We start from the raw sequence: 22157 nt of genomic DNA, 5'->3' as shown, positions 1-22157 counted from the left end.
CTGGAGAGGCCTGCCTGAGGCCTTTCAATACATGGCCCTGGGGGACTTTTAAGAAAAACACACATGTTTGACCAAGGCCTGCAGTGACCAAACAAAGAGGCCTGGTCCTAAACTAGTACAGGGTAGCTTCAGATGAAAGGAAGAAATTTCTTCTGGTGAGGGTGGTGAGACAGTTTCCCAGGTTTCCCAGAGAAGCTGTGGATGTCCCACCCCTGGAAGTGTTTAAGGCTGGATTGCATGGGGCTTGGAGCAACCTGGTCTAGTGAAAGATGGCCCTGCCCATTTCAGTGTGGGGATGGAACTAGACAGGTAATTCTAGCCTAAGTCATTCTTTGATTCTATTCTTGTGATCCAGAAAAGGACAAAACTACCCCCTTCAGTATATCTTTGGAAAAGGACTAAAAAATATAATTGTCTTTCTCCTTGCCCTCAACTCTACCAGCTCACTTTGGAAATACATCTCCCTGTTCTGTTTTTAAACGGACAAATGCTGGGGCTTCTGGTGCTCTCACTGGTGTATCTTTCAGCCACAGGAAAAACTTACTAATCAAAACCATTTTCAGGCAGTTAGTTCAATTTATCCCATCTGTTCAGATGGATCCCACTGTTCCTTGTAAATCTTTGTAAATGTTTGATCAGATTTATCCCCTGCATCACCACAAAAAACCTGCTTATTATTTTCATTACAGGCGTAAGCCCCTTTACAGTGGTTAGACAAATGCATGATATATCTGATATTTCCCTTATTTGCTTTCTGGGCAACTTGTCCTTAATTCTCATCTTTTTTCGTGGGTTTCAAGAGGATTCTCTGCTAGATAGCATTGATTTTATTTGAGTTCTGGAAAAACAGTAATAGGAAGCGCACCATTTGTGATTTTTCAAGCCAGACGTGCGCACAAAGCCTGGCAGAGCTCCTGCAAACCACCGCACTTGTGAGAACAGGTTTAGCATCCCGCATCCACTGATCCTTGACTAGTGAGTAAGCCCAGCCTTCCAGGGGCACTCTGACTTACCTTGGCTGTCCACACCAGGCCACTCACCAAAACTGCATAGACCAAGGCTTTGCCACAGAGGATGAGGTAAGTGAGCTTCAGAGAATTTCCATACCGCAAGTACGACTCTGCAAGTCAAACAGCATTTGTGTATTCAATTATCATCACCATCATCATCACGAGATGCTGCTTCTAATGGAGCTCTCATCAAATGAGAACCCTTGAAATCTTTAGCTAAGTGACTTAAACGAACAAGAGCCAAATGAGTGGCTCTGTTGACACCAGGGAACCGGGGATGGGACAGAACATAGACTCAGAGAACTGACAGGGAAAGCAAGTCAAGGAAAGACAGAGATTGGCTTTATGCTAGGGAAGTACTGAGTTGCCACATGTACTGGTCATCCGAGTGCCCTGCTAGAAACACAAAACAGGCTGAATCACAAGATATGAATTTTTATTTTGTCTCATTTTTGTCAGAGGCCTTATGAGTGCTGCTGATGTATCAGGAAGGTTTTACAAAGCCCAGAATTACATGTCTTCTAGAAGTTTTATTCTTGTAGATGTTTCACTCTTAAGGGGTTGCCATAGTATGGAGATACCAGCTCTGTCTTGGTGCAGCCCTAAGATTCCTGAAGCATCTAAGAAGTTTTTGAAAAAAAGAAGTGTGCAAATATGTAGACAAAGGGGAAAGAAATGTAATTTTTAATATGGATATCCTCCATACATGACAGCAGTGTGGAGGAGAATGTGACTTGTTATGAAAAGTTTGACACTTAGAAATATTTAGAAAATCATATCCTGAATCTTGATGTCAGAATCATTTGGATAAGAATAGATAACTTCTTTCATGGCTGAGCAAGACTATTCCCAATGGAAGTCAGTTTCTAGGACTGGAGGAGATGATAAAGAGTAGATTACAGTCTACAGGAAGGTACCCTGATTTCCTCTGTTTTCGAAATACATGGGAGAGCTAAAGCCTAAAGCAGAGCTGCATACAATATGCACAAACAACCCTCCCAAAAACTTGTCTTCCTTTTTTTTTGTTTTGTTTTGTTTTTAAATATGACATACAAATCACTTAGATGAGAAAGTAGAAGCTATTCACACAGCAGATATCTCCCACGCGTTGCACTTAGTGTCAGGAAAGCTGGAATTAAAATACACACTGATAATTGCCTGAGAGAAGAGGCAAAATTCTCTTTATGGGAGAAGCCACACGTACCTTCTGTGAGTGCACAACCTGAAAGACAAAAATGAACTGAGAGTCATGTTTCTCTTCAAAGCCAACAGAATACAGATTTTAGAAGTTCCAGTTTACAAAACACTGCCTCATTCATTTTTCTACTCTAGTGGTTTTAGGATACTGTGCAATTTACTACAGAGATTTCTCAGTGGAAAGCCTGAGGAAACACTAGATGCCTACTGGTAATGCAGGTTCAGAGGTCCAGGAATGGGAAGAGACATATGATAATCCCTACATATTTAGGTGTGTATTTGTGCCAGAAGAACACCCTGAAGGGAAGCTATATAGAGATGAGGTCTGTGTCATAACACATGCTCTTTTGATTTGTGATTTCTTCCTTGTACAACGTGGTGAGAGACTTATTTTACTCACCAGCATCACCAGAGATAAATTTACGTATTGACTGCGTTGCTCCATTCTGGAAAAAATTGGCAACACACTCAAAGCGATTCAAAGGGTTGAACCACTCCCAGGCTGGCATCCTCAGTCGGCTGGTCAGTGAGTAGGTGCTGCCATTCTTTGTGGAGGACTCGTCTGTCCCCACCCCTTCGGTCCTTTTCACCCCGTTCACCCTCCAGACCAGGGTCAGGTGGTCAGGGTAGAAACCAGAGGCCAGGCACACCAGCGTGGCCTTGCTCTTCTGCTGGATCTCCTGCTTTGATGGGGAAAAGATGGCCACAGCTGGAGGTATGATTTCCTCATTCTTCCCTGAAACACAAAGCAACATAGTCCACAGCCTCCATCACTCTCTTCAATCAGAACTCCCTGAAAATGGTCCTGACTTTGTGCCGTGTTACTCCTGAAATACCTGGCCTTTCAACAGCTATCTATTGGACAATTAATGTCTATTGGACAGGAGACACCAGGAAAGTGGAGGGATTTGTTTTCACTCGTTACACAGAGAGCTCTGGCCACAGAAATTCATGAGCACATGAATTTCTTCTATTGCCTCTGTCAGGAGAATAGAAAGCTGCAGAGAAGCTGAACAGTCAGATGGGCAGAAATATCCCCTGTTTTGCTGCAAGGTCTGTGTTTGTAATATTGTATGAATAGATAGGAGAGTCTTTTAGAAGGCACAAACATCTTCAGCAAACTGAGTCACATTCCTGGAGATGGAGTTGACACATGGTGGTCATAGCAGTGTTCAGAATTATACTGTCATGGGATACCCTACGTGGCCCTCATCTAAAACATGACGTGGAAGGAGGTAGCTGATCCTTCTCACTGTCTGAAGTGAAGAACACTTGAGGCAGGTAACATGAATCTGCCACGGACAGGTTTTTGCATTGGGTCTTAACCAACCAGCATTTAAGAATATTAAACATGTTTTTATGTCGTTTAATTTTTAGGTTATTGTAGGTATGAGACGCTCTGATCCTAGGCTACGCGCTTTCCCAAAATGACGCCAGATTCTATACACTTGCAAATCAAAAATTGTTCCCTGTCCTAATGTGTTTAATACCTGCTTGTAAGATTTATGGGAACAGACTTCAGTGAAAAGGATGTACAAGGCAGCCATGAGAAGTTAGTCAGAAGCCAAGCAGTGACCCTAAAAGCCAGGGTTTTTCCATATACTGGATCAGAGAGTCTTTTTTACTCATCTAGCATGAGAAAGCCATGAGGTCGGTAGAGTGCTGCTGGAAAAAGAAATGCAGAGAGAACTATGGAGCTAAAGAGAAAATAATTACTCCAGGTTGGGGTTTTTTTGTGTGACGGCACTATAAACTGTAGATGTTCTTTCTTATGACTCTCTCCTTTGCAGAGGAAGAGAGGTAGCAGAATTAGCAGAAATTAATCTCTTGCAGAGATCTTGTCCCCTAAGCCCTCCTGTTTGCATTCAAATGGTGCCTTAATTGTGACCACCAGGGCTTGCTCTGCAAAGATCCCTGGGCTGCTTCTGTATGAGCTTGTACAGACTTTAGATGACCTGGATATTAACTAGAGAGAACTCCCTAGAGGGTTTAGCACTGCTCTGCTTTCTTTTCAGTGGGTGTGTAGAGAGGTTGATGGCTTCTACTTCTCCCTTCTAGCACTTGGCGTTATGACATTTTTTCCTATTCTAAAATATTTTTGAAAAATTCTCTGGCTCATAACGGAGAGGAGGACACAAAAGAAAATATTAAAACCCATAATGAATACTGCATTAAAAAAAATAGAGGAACGCAGGGGGGAAGGCAAGTAAAAAGAGTGGCAGAAAGAATGATGAAACTACTGGATAGAAAAAGAAAATGAGCATGTTAGAAATGGAATAAGGAGACTGGTAAAAGCAAGAACTGGAAGAAACATCTGATCAGCAGCCCATTGTGCTCTGGTCGTCTACACTGGTCATTTTGATCTCAGCCTCTATACTATTTCCTTAAACAGTGGGAGGAAAGAAAATTATTTATTTCCTTTTTCCTTCATGAAGTTCCCAGAAATGAAAGACAAAGACTGCAGACAAAAGGATGTCTACATCTGTGCCTGCAAATTCGGCAAATTTCATAATGGCACATCTCATTTTAATAAGCAATTAATAAAGCATTCATCCTGTTCTCATGGCTGCATGAAAAATTATCATTATTAAACTTTTCATTAAGAATGTTCTTGTCCCCTATGCAGTATCACACAGATCACAGAGATCTGACTTCTTACTTACCTATGACCGTAAGTTTTGTCCCTCTGCCAAAGAACAGCTGCCCATTATTCACACTGTTTTGCAGCTGCATAAAAACCTCTCCTCTACTCCCAGACCTCTGAGCCAAGCCTGTGGACTAACCCTCCTCTCATGTGGTACCAGGAAAAGAAGAAACACAAAGTACTCAGGTCCTCTAAAAAAACAAGTCTGTAAGGGAAGACCACCAAATGTGTGTGTCTAAACAGCTGAGACCAACATCAGAAATACCCTGTCCAGAGCCCTTTTGCTTCAGGCTTAGGTGAATCAGTTGTTGGAACTTCCATCATTTCTTCAGATGATATTTATTTATTTATCTAGGTGTCATATTAGAATATTAGAAAATATTTCCTTTATGCAGACTGAATAATTTCTTATTCTCAGTGAAATAGCCACATTTCCTCTTAATTTATTTCAACATTGTAAATATTTTTCAGTCGTAAAATAAATGCCTTTTTCTTTTTACTTGCAAAATAATTTTTACTACATAGCGCAGTTTCCTGGTCCACTCTGCTCTTTCTAGAGGTTCCTAAACATGCTGCCTCTCCCTGGAAGGCTTTCCTTGGAAGGAAGTCTCTGCTTTTATTCTCTGTGCTCCCTTGGTGATGATTATTCAAGTTCATGGCATAAATGACTATGGTCAGTGAGGGGTGAGTGTATTCATTTTCATCAGCTCAGGCACCTCAGATAAACTTTGGATTTCAAAAAATGTGCTGGTCACAGATTTTTTTTCTTACGGAGATTGAATTTTACCACTTGTTATCAATTTATTCTGTAGTGGCACAGCAAGGTACAAATATCTGAGGCATCAATTCTTCAAACTCCAGGAGCAGCACAAAGAGAAGAAGAGATCACCATCATTTATCAGCATCTGAGAAGCAGCTTTGCTTTCCTGAGATTTGGACAGTCCAAATCCATAAATGTGGCACAGAAAAAAGCATTCCCTGAGATCTCCTTCCCCTTGAAATGAATCATATATTCTTCCTTCTGTGGTTTTCAGTGGCTGTTTAGCATATATTCTGAAATAGTAAGACCATTGTCCTTAGTGATCTTTTTATCACCATCCTGGTGAACCTGTTCAGAGGAAAGAAACTGGCTCTGCTATGGAGAGCTAATTTTATAACAAAAAGCACCACTTTAAACAGCTGCAGAGAGATTTTAGTATTGCTTATTATATAGTCGAGTATTTATTTGTGCCTTCTTTTTTATAAAGTAAAAATGCTATCACATTTGTTTCTCCCCAGTTATCTGAGATAACATATTCTTTAATTCACCCTAGAAAGATCCAGGTTATCTTGAGCTTGTATCATCTTGATTTTCTTTCCTACACCTCCTCAAAATGTAACTATAAGTCAGTTCTTTCCAGACAGATAGACAACTTTTCACTGACTTTTCCTTAATCATCTCTAACCCCAGTGGAACCAGCATTATAGAGAGTAGCTACACTTTTGGGGAATTTTTGCATGTCTTGATTCATAAGGGCAACTTTTTTTTTAAAGTCATGCAGACATTATTTATGGCATTCCTTATCCTAATTCTTTCTATGGACAACTTTTTCTTTACTGAAAATGCATTCATTCAGTTCTCCAAAATGAAAGGTGTACCCCTACTTAGAGGACCCAACTAATTCTATTCTCTGAAATGGATAGGATTACTAGCAGACCAGGAGAACACCAGTTTCATAACAATAGGGAGGATAATAATGAAATTATTTAAAGAGAAGACATAGCATTTGAAGTGAATTTAAAAAGGAAACAAATATTTCTTACCAATTACTGTAAGTTTTGTCCCACTGCCAAAAGACAAACCATCGCTGTACACAGCAGCAAAGTGATGTATCATAAGCTAAGAGAAGGGATGCACTTTTACTGGCTTACTATAAGCAGAAGCCTAAGAAACCATTTCTGCATTTGGAATTCCAAACAACATTCAATCTCTGTCTAAAGGGGTTTGACAGAAATCCAGCTTGAAATCAGTTGTATAATCTGTAGAATTCATAAAAGCATTTCCCAGATTTGTTTGCTACTTTGTCGACTTTTCAGCCAAGTGTTTTTGCCACCTTTCTCCAGTCTCCATGTTACGTCACTGATTTTATCTGCTATTCTCATTTTGCACATCTTGAAAACAAGCAGACACACCCAGAGGCTCTCACTGTCTAGGAACAGATCTTCTCTACAACTAGAACTTCCCCACTGTCAGACTTGTATTCCAAGCATTGCGATGCCTTCTTTTCTGTAACTTGTGAAATTAATAATCAAATTATACTTGCTTTGTGGTGTTTATAATCAAATGCAGGTGGTTCACCTTTAGCAGAGATGTGAAACAAATCCCTTTGTTTTCCCTTCCATGGCAGGCCAGCTATCTTCGATAGTCTTTCAGAATCCCATTCAATTTTCTGATTGCTTAGAATCATCCACACAAGGAGAGCCCAGACGAATCTGTTCACTGGTTCAAGACAAACCCTGCATATCCACTAGGAAAAACTGCAGTGAGACACTGGATAGAAGGATTAGAGGCAACCTTTGTTCTCACGAGCATGAGGCAATCTGCAGGTATGGGAAGACTGTTTAAGAGAGAAAACCCCAACACATTTTATGTACTGCCTCTGAGAGATACCTGCTGCATGTCAGAATTCTTTTATGAACACTTGTGTCACATTAAGAAAGAACCATTTTGGCATCTACTGCAAATACTGGTGCATCAGGAAAAAATAATAATTCCAGCTTTGCATGCTTGATAGGCTTTAGGTGCATCTGCAGGCAGTTTGGTTTGCTGAAAATTAATTTCAATAGCTCAGAATTTCCTAGCTTGCTTCCCAGAGAGGGCAGGCTCAGTTCTCAGATGATGAAAGTAAGTCCCAGCATACAAGGTCTGTTAAGAGAAACCAAAGCACAGCACGCCTGCTCTGCTGCACAATTCTCTGCAGCTGCCTTAGCACGCTCTGCCACAAGGCTCATGCACTTACGGGTTTTTGTAAAGGCTTCCTGAGAAATGTATCATGGTGCTCCCCTGTCCCCACAATGATACAACCTGGTACAAAAACAATCCCACCCATGACTCCACCCCCTGTTTTTTTGTCAACTGGGAAGGATTGCCATGAGTCCCTGTGCTGGTTTGGACTGTGGTAGAGTTAATTTCCTTCACCGAGGCTACTGTGGGGTTGTGCTTTGGGCTTGTTCTGCAAATACAGCTGACAACACAGAAATGTTTTTGTTGTTGCTAAGAAGTGCTTACACAGCATTCAAGGCTTTTCTGCTTCTCATACCACCATGCTGGCAAGGAGGCTGGTGGTGCATGGGAACTTGGGAGGAGGGACAGCAGGTGCAGCCTATCCCAACTGATCCAAGGGATACTACATATCCTTTGGCATCATGCCCAGTATGTGAAAGGCATGAGAAGGGGAAAGAAGAAGGAAGAGAGAGATATTTGGAGTGATGGTGTTTTCCTTCCCCAGTCACTGTTATGTGTGATGGGGCCCTGCCATCCTGGGAATGGCTGAACATCTGCCCACCCATGGGAAGTGGTGAATGAATTCCTTGTTTTGCTTTGCCTGTGTGCACAGGTTTTGCTCTCCCTCTTAAACTGTCTTTGTCTCAAGCCACGAGTTTTACTTGTGTTTTTCCTGCTGGTGGGGAGTGAGCAAGCGGTTGTGTGGGGCTGGATCCTGGCTGGGGCTAAACCATGACAGAACCACAGACCACATCCTTCCTTTGCCATTGCTGTTTCTGTGTGATAGTCCAATTAGCTCTCAGTGTATATTCATTATCCCACCCTCAATTTATAATCTCAAGATTCTTTTTCTATACTCAAAAAGGTAACACTTTTTTTTTTCTTTTATTGGTTGGCTTTAAATGTGGTAATTTTTCACTTGGTACTGTCATGGCAGTGTTCATGCTGCTTTCCTTCTGCTCTTTCTCTCTTCCGCCCCCAGGATGACAAACAAACTTCAAGCTCACAGTTTGCAATTTTTGGTTTGCAAGGAGAGTAATTTGCTTACTATGGGTCAGTGTTTGTCCTTGTAGCTTGCTGTTGCTTGAGAGCATCCTCCCAGGGCTTGTGACTCTGCCTATGAAAAGGCTTCATCTAGGAGTAAGAGCAAGCCTTCATACTGCAGACTGTCTGAAGGGATGGGAACTGCTGGGGGCAGGTAACAGGCTACATTTATCTCCCTCCCTTACAAATAAGTGGTGCAGTCTTGTCTCACAAAGTGTCAACACGTAGTTCAAGTACCTGCAGTAAACATGTTTTTCATATTGCTCTTTAATGGCTTCATTTGAATCTTCCTTGATCTGAAAAATAGACTGTAGAGCACAGGACAAAATCCTTCAAAACAAGGTCATTCTACTAGGATAATCTGAAATTATTTTTTTCTATTATATTCACATATCAGAGAAGAACCCATAATTTCTGATACAGCCTGTTTAGCCTAAAAGAGCTGTTAATGTCCCAGAGAAGGGAATGAGAAACATAGACTAAGCTGTAACATGTAGGACCAAGAAATAGGACTACAGAACACACATTGGGCAGGTCATCTTGGAATGCCCCTAGGTTGTACTCTCTTCTACAACAGTGAATGGAGTACTTCAGTAACTAATTCTGTCTGTTCATACAGAATGTTTGTTTCTATATATTGAATTCTTTCAAAAAATACATTTAAGATTTTTTTTCTTTTCTGTTACAGCCTAAATAATACAACTAATAGTGGGATATTGTTTTCCCGCCTTGGTGTTAGTCTGCCTGTGATCTCAACACTATTTACTCAGTGTCTTAACCCACTGGACTAAAATTCATTTGAGATTATTCTGTCTTCATCTCCAATCTAGAGCTCCATTAGTGTCCTTACTGTCACTTACAGACTGTCTTCCATGAGGTGTCTTTCATTTAAAAAGAAGGAAGTCAGCTCTTTATTAGTTTTGAAGGTATATGTGCTGCTATCAGCTCCTTAGGTCATGTTCAAAAGGCAATTTCCCAGACATGCCAGCAGAGACCAGTCTTGTCACACCTTTATGTTCCTTTGTAACCTGTCAAAAGGAAAGGATTTGCTGGCCATGAATTCAAGTAAATGTGAGTGAGAAAACAAAGGGAAGACACATCCATGATTTTTATTTCCAAGTCTTTCAAAAGAGGCTTTTTGGGCTTTGGAGGCTAAACTGCATAAGATTTCAGACAAGGAAAATCAAAAATATGTAAGGAAGAAACATTTAGGGATAAATTTTCTAAAAATTATGTCTTTTTAGTGGGAGAATTTCACAAGAAACTAAAGATTGCATCAGTTATACCTGACCTGGATTCTTTGGAGTTTACAGAAGAAGTAGATACAAAGATGCCGGCCATACTACAGAGACTCCATGAGCTTTACAGATCAGTTTTAGAGACACTAGGAAGCTTTCCATAAACATCCAGAGCTTTTGACCACAACCTCATAAAGTTAAGCAACGGCTCTTTTTAAGGGCCCATCTACGCACTGAAAAGGTATGATGGTGGAAGGAGGGGTCTGATTAATAATTTGTCTTTGAAGACAGAGCCTGCTGCACTGCTCTTTCTCTCTCCGCTTCAATACATGCTGCGTCTATTGCACCAACTTCTACCTCGTCTCCTTTCTGCTCTTCCTCTCCCTCTCTCCTGACTGTCTCACATTTTTCAAAGACTCCGTCTCTCATTCACAGAAGGTGGGGATTTGATCTTAGCGTTCAACCCCCTCGCTACACCGTGTGATCGTTCGCAGCACAGAAATATGTGGCTTCATCCTTGGATGTCACATTCTTGATTGTCATCAGAACATAGTTACTACTCTCTCTCTTTACTTCAAACTTGGCCTCACTGTAACCATCCTCATAAAAGTTATGCGTCCATGTACTAGTTCCAACTATTAACTTCAAACCATTTTTTGGAGGCTGCTGGTACCAGAACATGTAGGCAAGGTTACTATAGTTCTGGTAGCAGAAAATTGTCAAAGAGTCTCCAGCTCTCTGAAGGATTTTGTCAGGCCACTGTGCAATGTAGGCTCCAATCCCAACACCTGCATTAAGAAGAGACAACAGGAGAGAGTGAGGAGAAGGAGTACAGCTGATGGCCAAAGGGGTCCTCTACGTAATATTAGGCCTGCATGGCCTGGATGAGAACCCTGCTGCAGATGGATCTGTTGTCTCTCACCAGGTAAAAGAGCAAGCACAACAACCAGCATGGCCCTCCAGCTCTCCCAGGACATTGTGCTCCTGCTCACTGTGAGGTAAAAGAGACCGATGCCCCTCCCCTTGCCCTGATTTTTCTGTCAAGATTGGGCAGGGAAGAGAGAAGGGACTGTCCAGCTTTGATATTTTCTTTTCTGGGCCAGTAAAAGCAAAGCTAAATACTCACATGGCTCCAAGTTCTGCTTTAGCTTTTCCACAAGACAGTGTTCTGAGCTCCTGACACAAACGTGGAATTTCTCACACGCCAGTATTTTGCTGGCTGAATGCTGAGCTGTTTTTCCATGATTGAGAAGGTCTGGGTGCTGGAGGTCAGACAGGAACCTGGGATCCGTGGCTTCATAAATGATTTTTTTGGCCCATTTCTATCGGTGGATATAACTTGGGCCATTTTTGCAGAAGGATTTCCAGCAAAAGTACACCTGTCTTGTTTCCTTCTGAAGAGTTGCTCTTAAAATCTGGAGCACAGTATCTTACAACTCAGAACTTGTTAGTCAGAAGCAAAGATGATAGATCAAGGTAGCAAAGGCACAAAAAGCATGTTTAATGATATCTTAATTTCTTCAGTTTTCCAGCCAAGGATGCATATTCCCTGCTGGTGAATCTTTCTGGGAGCTCTAATTCACTTTTACAAAAAACAAGACATCTCGGCCAGCCGTTTTTTCTCAAAGCAAAAATTGTAGTTAAACATAAACCTCATGAACACCCTGTTTGTTTCTAGCCTGCCAGATACATCCTAGTTAGCCTATTCTATATATAGATTCTATTCTATTCTATTCTATTCTATTCTATTCTATTCTATTCTATTCTATTCTATTCTGTTCTGTTCTGTTCTGTTCTGCTCTGCTCTGCTCTGTTCTATTCTATTCTATTCTATTCTATTCTATTCTATTCTATTCTATTCTATTGTTTTCTTTATAGAACCTATGCCACTCACCATTCTTTTCTGAATATGTAAGATTTAAAATTACTATTGCAACTGCTTCTTTTCTCCCTAGTACTTTTAATGAAACACACACATTTAATTCTAATGACCTTCAATAATCCTGATATTGCATCTTCCAAAAACAATTGGGGAGACTTCTGAGGTTTTTTCTTTTTCCCTTTTTTTCTCTTTTGCCCTTTCATCTCTTTTCCTCACATTTTTCTTTTTAAGGGCCTATCTGTTTGCTGAAAAGATAAGAGAGTGGACGGAGGAACCTGCTTAATGATCTGAAGAAATCTGAGGACAAACAATGAGACACGAAGGAGAGTAGCTCGTTCATGAGAAACTTCTTAGAATACTGGCCTTTTCTGCATATGCAATTCAGGCTGGCCAAAGAAGTACTGCATGGGAGAAAAATGTCCCTTAGAGCTGGAAGAGGGAACTGTAACCACAGAATTCACAGTGGCAATGAACGTAGAGATCTCTGTAGTTGGCTATTACCACTGGGAAACAGCACAGCTGTGAGCACTCAATAGCCATCTCATTAAACTGCTGTATGTTGAAGGTGAACTGATAACTTTGTTATCACAAGGCCTTAAAATTGCATTTGCCACTCAAAACCAAAAATGCTCAGGAGTTGAGAAATAGAAAGGATCCCTCCTCTGTTGTATTACCAGAGCTGAAAAGGTGGTTTGCAATGCTTATGAAAAAGGTCTGAGCTAGCACTGTAAAGTGATTTCCAGGAAGAGGTAACTCACTAGAACAAAATTTAAAAAAGAAAACCCAAACAAAAAACTCAAAAAAAAATTTAAAAATTCTCACCCAAATCACCACCATAGTGTTTGTATTCCTTCATGATTCCACCATGAACTAGTTTTCCTAAAACTTTTACAGGGCATTTGGATCAGCAATAATAATTCAATAATCCCAGACAGCATCAGTGTGAGCATGTTTTACAAAGATGATCTCTACAAAAAGATCAGAGGCTGAAAAAAAAAGAATTCAGTATGTCTCTGCTATGTGAGCGACAACACTTTCCCAGTGTTTCCCTGTTGTTTGTCTGTAGCCTGACATGAACAGGGAGGAGATGACGGACCTGAGGATGTTCTGAGGAGCAGAGGAGTGCTACATGAGAGCAAGGAGTGGTGTGTTATGTTTGCTGCTGCGCAATTCCTGAAGTCAGGAGAATACTGGCTACAAAGATGTCCCATGTCTGGATTTCCCTAGCCCAGAACACTTTACTTTCTTTCAGGGCACAAGTGTGTTTATGTAGCGTGGTTGATCAGGAGACTTGGATTCCGGCACGAAACTCAGTGATCCATCTTGACAGGAGACTTCCAGCAATGTTGGTGACGTGGAGTGTGAGGATCTTTTACAGGACATGCTCCCAGCTGATTCCTGCTCCTTGTTCTCACCAGCTATTCTTATCACTTCCCACTCCTTCTTTTGCTGCAATCACACAGTGTGTCACTTCAGTATATCCATGTCCGACTTTGTCCCATCATGGAGCAGCATGGTACGTTTGCTACCTGTGATACCCAAGTGCTTCATATGCCATGCCCTCCACAGGAGCACATGAGGCAATCGGTTCATGCTCAGTGGTTGGTATGCAGACTGTCAGGGCCACAGCCTAAAAACAGAACCCAAAATACTAGGGTGTAGAGCCACACTTTCTTAAAATCACCTTTTGCTCTTCTACGTGCTGTTAGCCTTTGTTTGGAGAAAAGGTAAATCTTAGGTTATGCAATAAAAACAGGAGCATGGACAAGCAATGGTAGGTGAGGGAACCCTAGTAATACCCTGCCCTCAGCTTTGCCAGGTCCATCACAGAAAAGCGATTAGTTAATCAAAAGTTCACCTCTGCAAGCAATGGAGACAGAGGGACAATGGGGGAAATTTCTGCCTTCAGCTGTTCCTCACAAATAACATCAGCTCTTTGTGGTTTCTTTTTTCTGCCTATGAGGTTTTGCCCTGAAGGGACGCCTGGGTCCAGCTCAGAACTGTATGAATTCCCATGGCAGGGAAGAAAGGGATCCTGCAATTAAGCGATGTGCGAAGCAGGTGAATAAAATGCTGCAGTGCACACTGTTGCTTGTAAAGATGCTAAAGGACTGTTCCTTCCGCAGTAGGAGGTATGCCTGGTCCCCTGGGTATGTCTTCCTCCACTGTTAATGGTCTCATCCTCCTAAGTCTATAATCGGGGGCTGAGCTCACCTCACACACCGATCAGTTTCTCATTGGGCACCTCAGTTCTGTGTGGATTGTGACTATATGGAAGAACTTTGAATTCTCTGTCCGCTTTGTACTCTTTTTCTGGCCCTATGGGGATATCTGTGGGGAACTAGTGGCCTAGAACATGACTGTGCTTCTGTAGTACGAATCATCAGAAATATCTGCTGCCTTATCTAACCATACCAGCTGTGCCTCAATTCTTTATGCTGTTCTGTGGGTTTGTATTTCTGAAGGTCTTTGCCTTCGAAGACAGAGCCTGCTGCACTGCTCTTTCTCTCTCCGCTTCAATGCATGCTGTGTCTATTGCACCAACTTCTACCTCATCTCCTTTCTGCTCTTCCTCTCCCTCTCTCCTGACTGTCTCACATTTTTCAAAGACTCCGTCTCTCACTCACAGAAGGTGGGGATTTGATCTTAGTGTTCAACCCCCTCACTACACCGTGTGATCGTTCACAGCACAGAAATATGTGGCTTCATCCTTGGATGTCACATTCTTGATTGTCATCAGAACATAGTTACTACTCTCTCTCTTTACTTCAAACTTGGCCTCACTGTAACCATCCTCATAAAAGTTATGCGTCCATGAAGTACTGCTGACTATTAACTTCAAGCCATTTCTTGGAGGCTGCTGGTACCAGAACATGTAGGCAAGGTTACTATAGTTCTGGTAGCAGAAAATTGTCAAAGAGTCTCCAGCTCTCTGAAGGATTTTGTCAGGCCACTGTGCAATGTAGGCTCCAATCCTAACACCTGCATTAAGAAGAGACAACAGGAGAGAGTGAGGAGAAGGAGTACAGCTGATGGCCAAAGGGGTCCTCTATGTAATATTAGCTCTGCATGGCCTGGATGAGAACCCTGCTGCAGATGGATCTGTTGTCTCTCACCAGATAGAAGAGCAAGCACAACAACCAGCATGGCCCTCCAGCTCTCCCAGGACATTGTGCTCCTGCTCACTGTGAGGTAAAAGAGACCGATGCCCCTCCCCTTGCCCTGATTTTTCTGTCAAGATTGGGCAGGGAAGAGAGAAGGGACTGTCCAGCTTTGATATTTTCTTTTCTGGGCCAGTAAAAGCAAAGCTAAATACTCACATGGCTCCAAGTTCTGCTTTAGCTTTTCCACAAGACAGTGTTCTGAGCTACTGACATAAATGTGGAATTTCTGGCACATCAGTAGGACACTGTTGTACACTACAATGACACAAGACTCTGACTTTAGAAGGTTGAAAATGACTCTTTTATTTTTGGGATGTTTCTTCTTTATATACTATTTTACACAGACTAATTCAATTGGTGAAACAAAGACCAACTTTTTAATCACATTGGTTAGACCAGAGGGACATCAAGAAGTCCCTCCTAGGGAAAGAATGTAAATAAATTTTCAGTTACAAAAACATGTTTCTTGTTTACAGAAAATTTATTGGGAAAAGAATTTTAGAAAACCAAAACATCTCATGCATGAATTAGGGCTACATCAGTATGTTGCTGGGGGAATGCTGAGCTGTCATTCCATGATTGAGATGGTGTGGTGTTGGAGGTCAGACAGGAACCTGGGATCCGTCGATTTCTAAATTATTTTTTGGCCCATTTCTATCGGTGGATATAACTTGGGCCGTCTTTGCAGAAGGATTTCCAGCAAAAGTACACCTGTCTTGTTTCCTTCTGAAGAGTTGCTCTTAAAATCTGGAGCACAGTATCTTACAACTCAGAACTTGTTAGTCAGAAGCAAAGATGATAGATAGATGAAGATAGCAAAGGCATAAAAATCATGTTTAATGATACCTTAATTTCTTCAGTTTTCCAGCCAAGGATGCATATTCCCTGCTGGTGAATCTTTCTGGGTGCTCTAATTCACTTTTACAAAAAACAAGACATCTCTGCCTGCCGTTTTTTCTCAAAACAAAAAACCATAGTTAAACATAAACCTCATGAACACTCTGTTTGTTTCTAGCCTGCCAGATACATCCTAGTTAGCCTATTCTATATATAGAATCTATTCTATTCGTTTCTATTCTATTCTATTCTATTCTATTCTATTCTATTCTATTCTATTCTATTCTATTCTATTCTATTCTATTCTGTTTTCTTTATAGAACCTATGCCACTCACCATTCTTTTCTGAATATGTAAGATTTAAAATTACTATTGCAACTGCTTCTTTTCTCCCTAGTACTTTTAATGAAACACACACATTTAATTCTAATGACCTTCAATAATCCTGATATTGCATCTTCCAAAAACGGTGGGACACTTCTGAGGTTTTCTCTGTGTCTTCATATTTTGTGATTATCCCCTCTCCCTTATTTGCCTGATGCTCTAGAGAGATTTATATCTTTGCTTGGCCTCTAGACATTTGTATAAAAGACATGTTCTGTCTATGATCCTGGCAATATTGTACTTTCTTGGGGCCTGCGGCTTAGTTCCTGAATCCTCCAGGATTCAGAGCGGTGGAAATCTCAAAAATTTGGTAGTGAATGTTCCCTGTCTCACTTTTTAAATTCTTCTTTTTAAGGGTGTTAACGGAAATTACCTGAGAAGCTATAGCTTCTTTCCTGTCAGGAATGAAAATGCATTTTTTATGATGTATAAATGTTTTGTATGATCTCCAGTTTCATGGACACTTTGCATCTAAAATGTTTAGCCAGTTCTGAGGTTTTCTCAGGAGAAATTATTCCTTACCTGTGCTGCCATGAGGATAAGCCAATTTCAGTGATTTGTCAGAGAATTACAAATGATATGGACATTCTTGGTTTTTTAATTACTTTCCATAACTTTTACATTTTCTTTGAATTTTCATGCTGTTTACCAAGTCAATACATCAGTTAGCAAATAAATTTGAACAAATTTAATAAACTTCCATATCCTTTTTTGTTTCAATACTGGTTATTCTTTGATGCATATTTTTAGCTTTTACTTTTCACAAGTTTTTCTTCTTTTTCTGGAAGGTTTATTTTGATTTTACTTGTTCTTCATTTGATTTTATTGACATTTTTTCTTTTCACCGTAGTGCTAGGATGGGACAGTTTTAGGCACTTCCATGGATCCTGCTGAGACAGTTCCATAGGACACTGCTGCTTTGATCAATGTCTCAAAATGCATACCTTTTGCATGAAGACCGTACAGGATTTTTAGTTTGATTATTGTCTGTCATGCCAAAAGTATTTAAAGCCTTTTTTTCTAGTAGTAGTCAGACCTTAAGTCCTGGAGGGAGAAACTGTTTCGGAGACTTGATGAGAAATGAAACAGATTGTGGAGACTCTGGGAATTAATTCTAAGATTGTTCTGTGTAAGAACTCTGAGACAAGGCAAAAGCATTTCAATGCAGTTGGGCTACACCTTCTTCTTTAATCACTTACATTAGAATTTATTACTCATCCCAGCATGAAGATTTTTATTCAGATTAGCTTTTCTCTCTTAGGAAACAAAAGATGATTGCAGACTCGCCAAAGGAAGGAAGCATCTGGAAGATGTAACTTAGGACCTCTAGTGTGTCTCTTGGGAATTGCTTAATATATTACTGCCTTTTGAAGAGTAGCTAAATTGACAACCCTTTCATTTTTCAGTTCAAAATGTCTAATTCTTTCAGTCTGTTTTCTTTGAAGACTAAAGATGAAACAAGGGAAAACAAAAAAGTACCAAGATAAAGGCAGGTATGGTCAGTCTTCCCAAGCAAGACCCTGAACTACTGTACTTGGGGAGGAATAGACACAGAAAAGTGGAGAAATACAGTTATAAAATGGGCCACTCACATGAAATAAACAAGATGCTGGTGAGTACGCTTGTCTGGATATCCTTTGTACTGGCTTAGCTCAGTGTAATCCCCGTCTTACTAAGTTCCATTTCTAAGTATTTGCCTGAGGGAAGACCTGTCTATTCTATGTGCATGTGTTTTATGGCTCGATATGTAAGGGCTAGGAACTGGAGTCAGACCACAGGCAGCTGGAGAGACCAGAGTGAATGAACTTAAGCAGAAGACACTGGAGTAAGGCCACAGGCAAGAGGGGCCCTGTGTTCCCCATGCTGGCAGCTGGGGAGAGGGAGGGTGTGGGAGTGTGTGATCACTAGTGAATATGAAGCCAGAATGGCTGGCGAGTAAATGAGGTGGCCTGGACTTCAGGTATGTGTCTCTAATGGCAAGAACAGTGAGAGGTGGAAACCAGTGGGAGCAGGGGAGTCCCAGGCATTTTTTGGAGAGAGCTGTGTGAGAGGTGTGTGTGTGGACATAACAGTGACTGGGGGCTCAGAGGGCCAAGGGCCGGCACATGTGGTGACTGGGATTCAGTGACAGCCACTGGACTCAGTGGCTGAGCGTGGAAACCTGTGGAAAGCTTGCACACTGTACATGTGTATACATATATTTCCCACTATTGAACCTTGTCTAGAACCCTGATTTCCCACTGTGAACCCCAGCCAGAGAGGGACAAAAGATGAGGCCATCAGTGTTGTTTCTGTGGGTGCATTTGTGTTTATCCACATGTTCAGCTGTGTATACATGTATGTATGCTTGGTATTTATCTGTATAAATACTGGGGAGACACTCTCATTCTTACTGCCAGCTGGGCCAGGGGGCCTGGAGCTGTGGCAGCCTCCCCTCTGTCAACCCAGCCTAACAGTGAGCCTTGGGGGAAAACTGTGAGATCTCCTTCCTAAAGGTAAAAGAGACTGTAGAAGAGTTATGACAATGAGGAAAGGGCTGAGGTATGCTGCCCACATGGAAGAGGACCAAGGGAATAAGGAAAAGATTCCTGCTGAAGAGTGTTTAACATAAACTGGGAACAGTAAGTACTGGCTTAGCAGGGTTTTGTGCTGTATTTGGAAACCAATGTTATGAAACAGAGCATCAGGCAAAGGTGGTCTTCACTGTACCAAGTGATAGAGAAAAATGCCCATTGCAATGCAAGGAAGGCACTGACAACCCATTATCAGACCTACATGTAGGCTAAGTGTGTAAGGTCTGGGCTAGGACTGCATCCAAGTCAGTGGTGACTGTGAGCATCAGATGTCCCACTAGTTTTAGGGGATTTAAGGCATCTCAGGCCAGTTCCTTTCCATAGTCTGCACTAGTACAGGAAGGTTCTCCACGGCCAATTCTTTGCATTCAATTCTTAGAGGAAATCCTTCCTCCTCAGGCTTGTCATCCCTTGCCCACTCAGACCCATGCTGCTCCTTTATAGCTCTCACTCCCAACCAGGCCAGTTGAATTCTATTTCTAATGGAAGCAGATTGTCTGCTTGTTTGGTGAAAGTTCCTGTTCCTCATCCATTCTATTTAACTGTGCCAGCCTTGCTGGCTGCCACCTCTAAACTTTTTCCCAAGTTTTTCAGACCATCTGACTTTCCACATCATTACTTTTACACTTTTTCCAGTCCTTCATTGTCGTCCTTTTTGTTTCCCAAACTCTCCATCCCATATTTTTATAGCAGAGTCAGCTTCTAGGTTTGGAGATGTTAAAATTGCCCAGTTTTATAGGCTTGGGGTGCACAGACCCTCCAGAGAAGGTTCTTCAGGCTGCTCACTTACAGATCATGTCCTGGATGAGATGGATTAAATAAATACTTTCAAATCTGATGTCCTCCATCTGCTATGTTGTTTCAAGACCCTTCCTTTTAGGTCCAGCCACTTGATGAAGATTACTAGGTCTGTTTCCCACCTCAAAGGCTGAGGCTTTATATCCACATCTCTCTCAATGTGGGACCCCTGTTCTTAGGATTTTCCTACCCTTCTTCCTAGTACCATGATCTTTTCTTACTTTTTATTCCCTCAGTGCCTCTGGCCACAGTCATCCAGAATCCCTTCCCAGTTCCTGAGCTCAGGCACTCTGAAAGTAGTCATAACTTTCCTTCTTCATCCCCCCAAAAAATTAACAAAAACCAGAACGTCTGCAAAGTAGTGAAGAAATCAGAGAGGACATGAAGGCTCTGCAGAATTGGACACTGTTGGACACTGGATGTTATAGCAAATAATAAGAAACCTCATGTGAAATACTTTTTGACAGTACTAGAACAGTGTTCTCCAAAAATTCTTCATTGTACCTCCCTATCAGTAAAGTATTTTTAAACACATACACCCAGTATATGTATACTTAGTAGCTGATAGATACGTGTAACACTAAAGTTCTAATGCTTCCACCTCACACCTCAGTGCATCATCTTGCACCCCACTTTGAAGACTCCTGCACAGGAACATCATAAGACAGCAGCCTGTTGATGAATATGGATTACAGATACAAAGTCTAGGAGATGCACAGCCCTTCATCAAACACTCTCCTGGTCCCCCAGCAACTGAGGAGTTGATGTTCCCAGTCCTAGGTGTGCCTGTCCAGGAACATTTCACTGGCAGGAGACACTTGGGAAGAGAGGAGTAATTGTTCCTCCACCACAAAGTTCTGTGAGATCACAGAATCACAGAATATTCTGAGTTGGAGGGGATCCACAGGAATCATCAAGTCCAACTCATAAGTGAATGTCTCATCTCACCTTTTACATCTCAGTCATGGGATCAAACCCATGACTGAGATGTAAAAGGAATCAGCTCAGAAACTTCATGTTTTATGCTCGTGGGAAGCTTTACCTCTCTCAGCCCATAGTCTCAACAGGTTTCTCTTTCCCAGGCTCTTGCATCAGCCTGGACAAATGTATTTCCTTTATCTGAGTCCTGTGATGACCCAGCTGACCAAAATACTTGAACTAGGAACATGGAGTTACAGAAAAAATAAGCTGCCATTGCTTGTCCACTGATAACACGTAACACAGCTGCCCTTCAGTCACCAGTCCTCCCTCCTTCCTCTGCCCCAGGAGCTACCAGCTTTCTACTGCAGCATCACTGCATGAAATGAGAAACTTGTTTGCAGCAATGGATGTAGACCCTTAAGTGTATTCTTTGAAGGATACTATAAAAAACATTTCAGTGGGTCTGTGGGATGTTCAGCAGCACTGAGCAGAAAGAGTTATTTATGTTTCAGACAGGGATTTCTCCTCCTAAAGAAAGAAAGAAAGAAAGGGGGGTCATCAGAGGGTGTTCTAATTTCAACTGTAATTCAAAGGGGTCTGTTCATCCTCCACAGTTCTCATGGAAAGGCCTGAAGGGCTGCTGTGAGACTGCTTGCTGGATCACCTCTGAATCGTGTCAGAAACACCATTTGCCCTCATTTCAAACAGCAGTTTGCCCCACGAACAGGACACACATCATGGAGTTCTGGGCTTAGTGGGAGCCTCTAGAAGGGGTGTCAAAGAGGCTGTTAGGAGAATGAGAGGGGCTTGGGTGAGGTATGTTCACTAGATACCTGCCGTCAAGGACCTAGGAACACAGGAGCCCCAGGAGCTATGATCCAGATCCTTGGCTGTGAACTTTAGCAGTAGTCTGGGAAGAGGTCAGGAATCTCCTCTTGCTGATTCAAGCAAGTAACATAGGGAACCTCAGAGATCCTGTTCTTCTTGGGGATTATCAACCAGCCCTATACGATGCACTTCCTGCTGTTCAGAATAACTTACAAGTTAAAAATCAGAGTAGATGAAATAAGTAACAAAGAGAAACAATAAAATGTACTAAGATACAGGTAGGGATGATCAAGCTTCCTGATTCAAATGCTCACTTGCTAATTTACCTGAAATTTGTGTGGATATTTATCCCCATGAAAGGAACGAAAGAGACGTAGTCATAGCCTAAAGGTTACCTTACTGGATATGAGAGCAATAGATCAGGAAATATATTGTTCTAAAACATTGGTCTCCTTCTATGTCAATGGCATGTTTTAGACAAAGACATTAGAAATCCACAGTTCAAATGAAACACTACAATAAATGGGAAATTTTTCTTGCTCCACTTATGGGATTGAACAGCTTTGGTATTTTTGACCCTCTTAGTCCTATTACGGACACTTTCCTTTCCCACAGGAAGCTTCTAATCCTTGTTTCTTTCACAGAATAAAACAT

General features: G+C 41.5%; 1 gene segment (V, D, J or C); it reads right to left on the bottom strand.

Annotated features, from left to right (window-relative positions):
- The window catches only part of LOC136284918 (T-cell receptor beta-2 chain C region-like), a 30612-nt gene that overhangs the window by 858 nt on the left and 7597 nt on the right, over window positions 1-22157 (bottom strand). Inside the window, 4 exon segments of the C gene segment in view lie at window positions 1014-1120; window positions 2215-2232; window positions 2608-2943; window positions 6655-6698. Coding sequence covers window positions 1014-1120; window positions 2215-2232; window positions 2608-2943; window positions 6655-6698 — 505 coding nt within the window.

The sequence above is a fragment of the Chamaea fasciata genome, unplaced genomic scaffold, assembly GCF_029207755.1.
Source record: "Chamaea fasciata isolate MVZ Bird 193981 ecotype frontalis unplaced genomic scaffold, bChaFas1.0.hap1 SCAF_2, whole genome shotgun sequence".
NCBI classification, from domain to species: Eukaryota; Metazoa; Chordata; class Aves; order Passeriformes; family Sylviidae; genus Chamaea; species Chamaea fasciata.
This window is presented reverse-complemented; position numbering and strand designations above follow the sequence as displayed.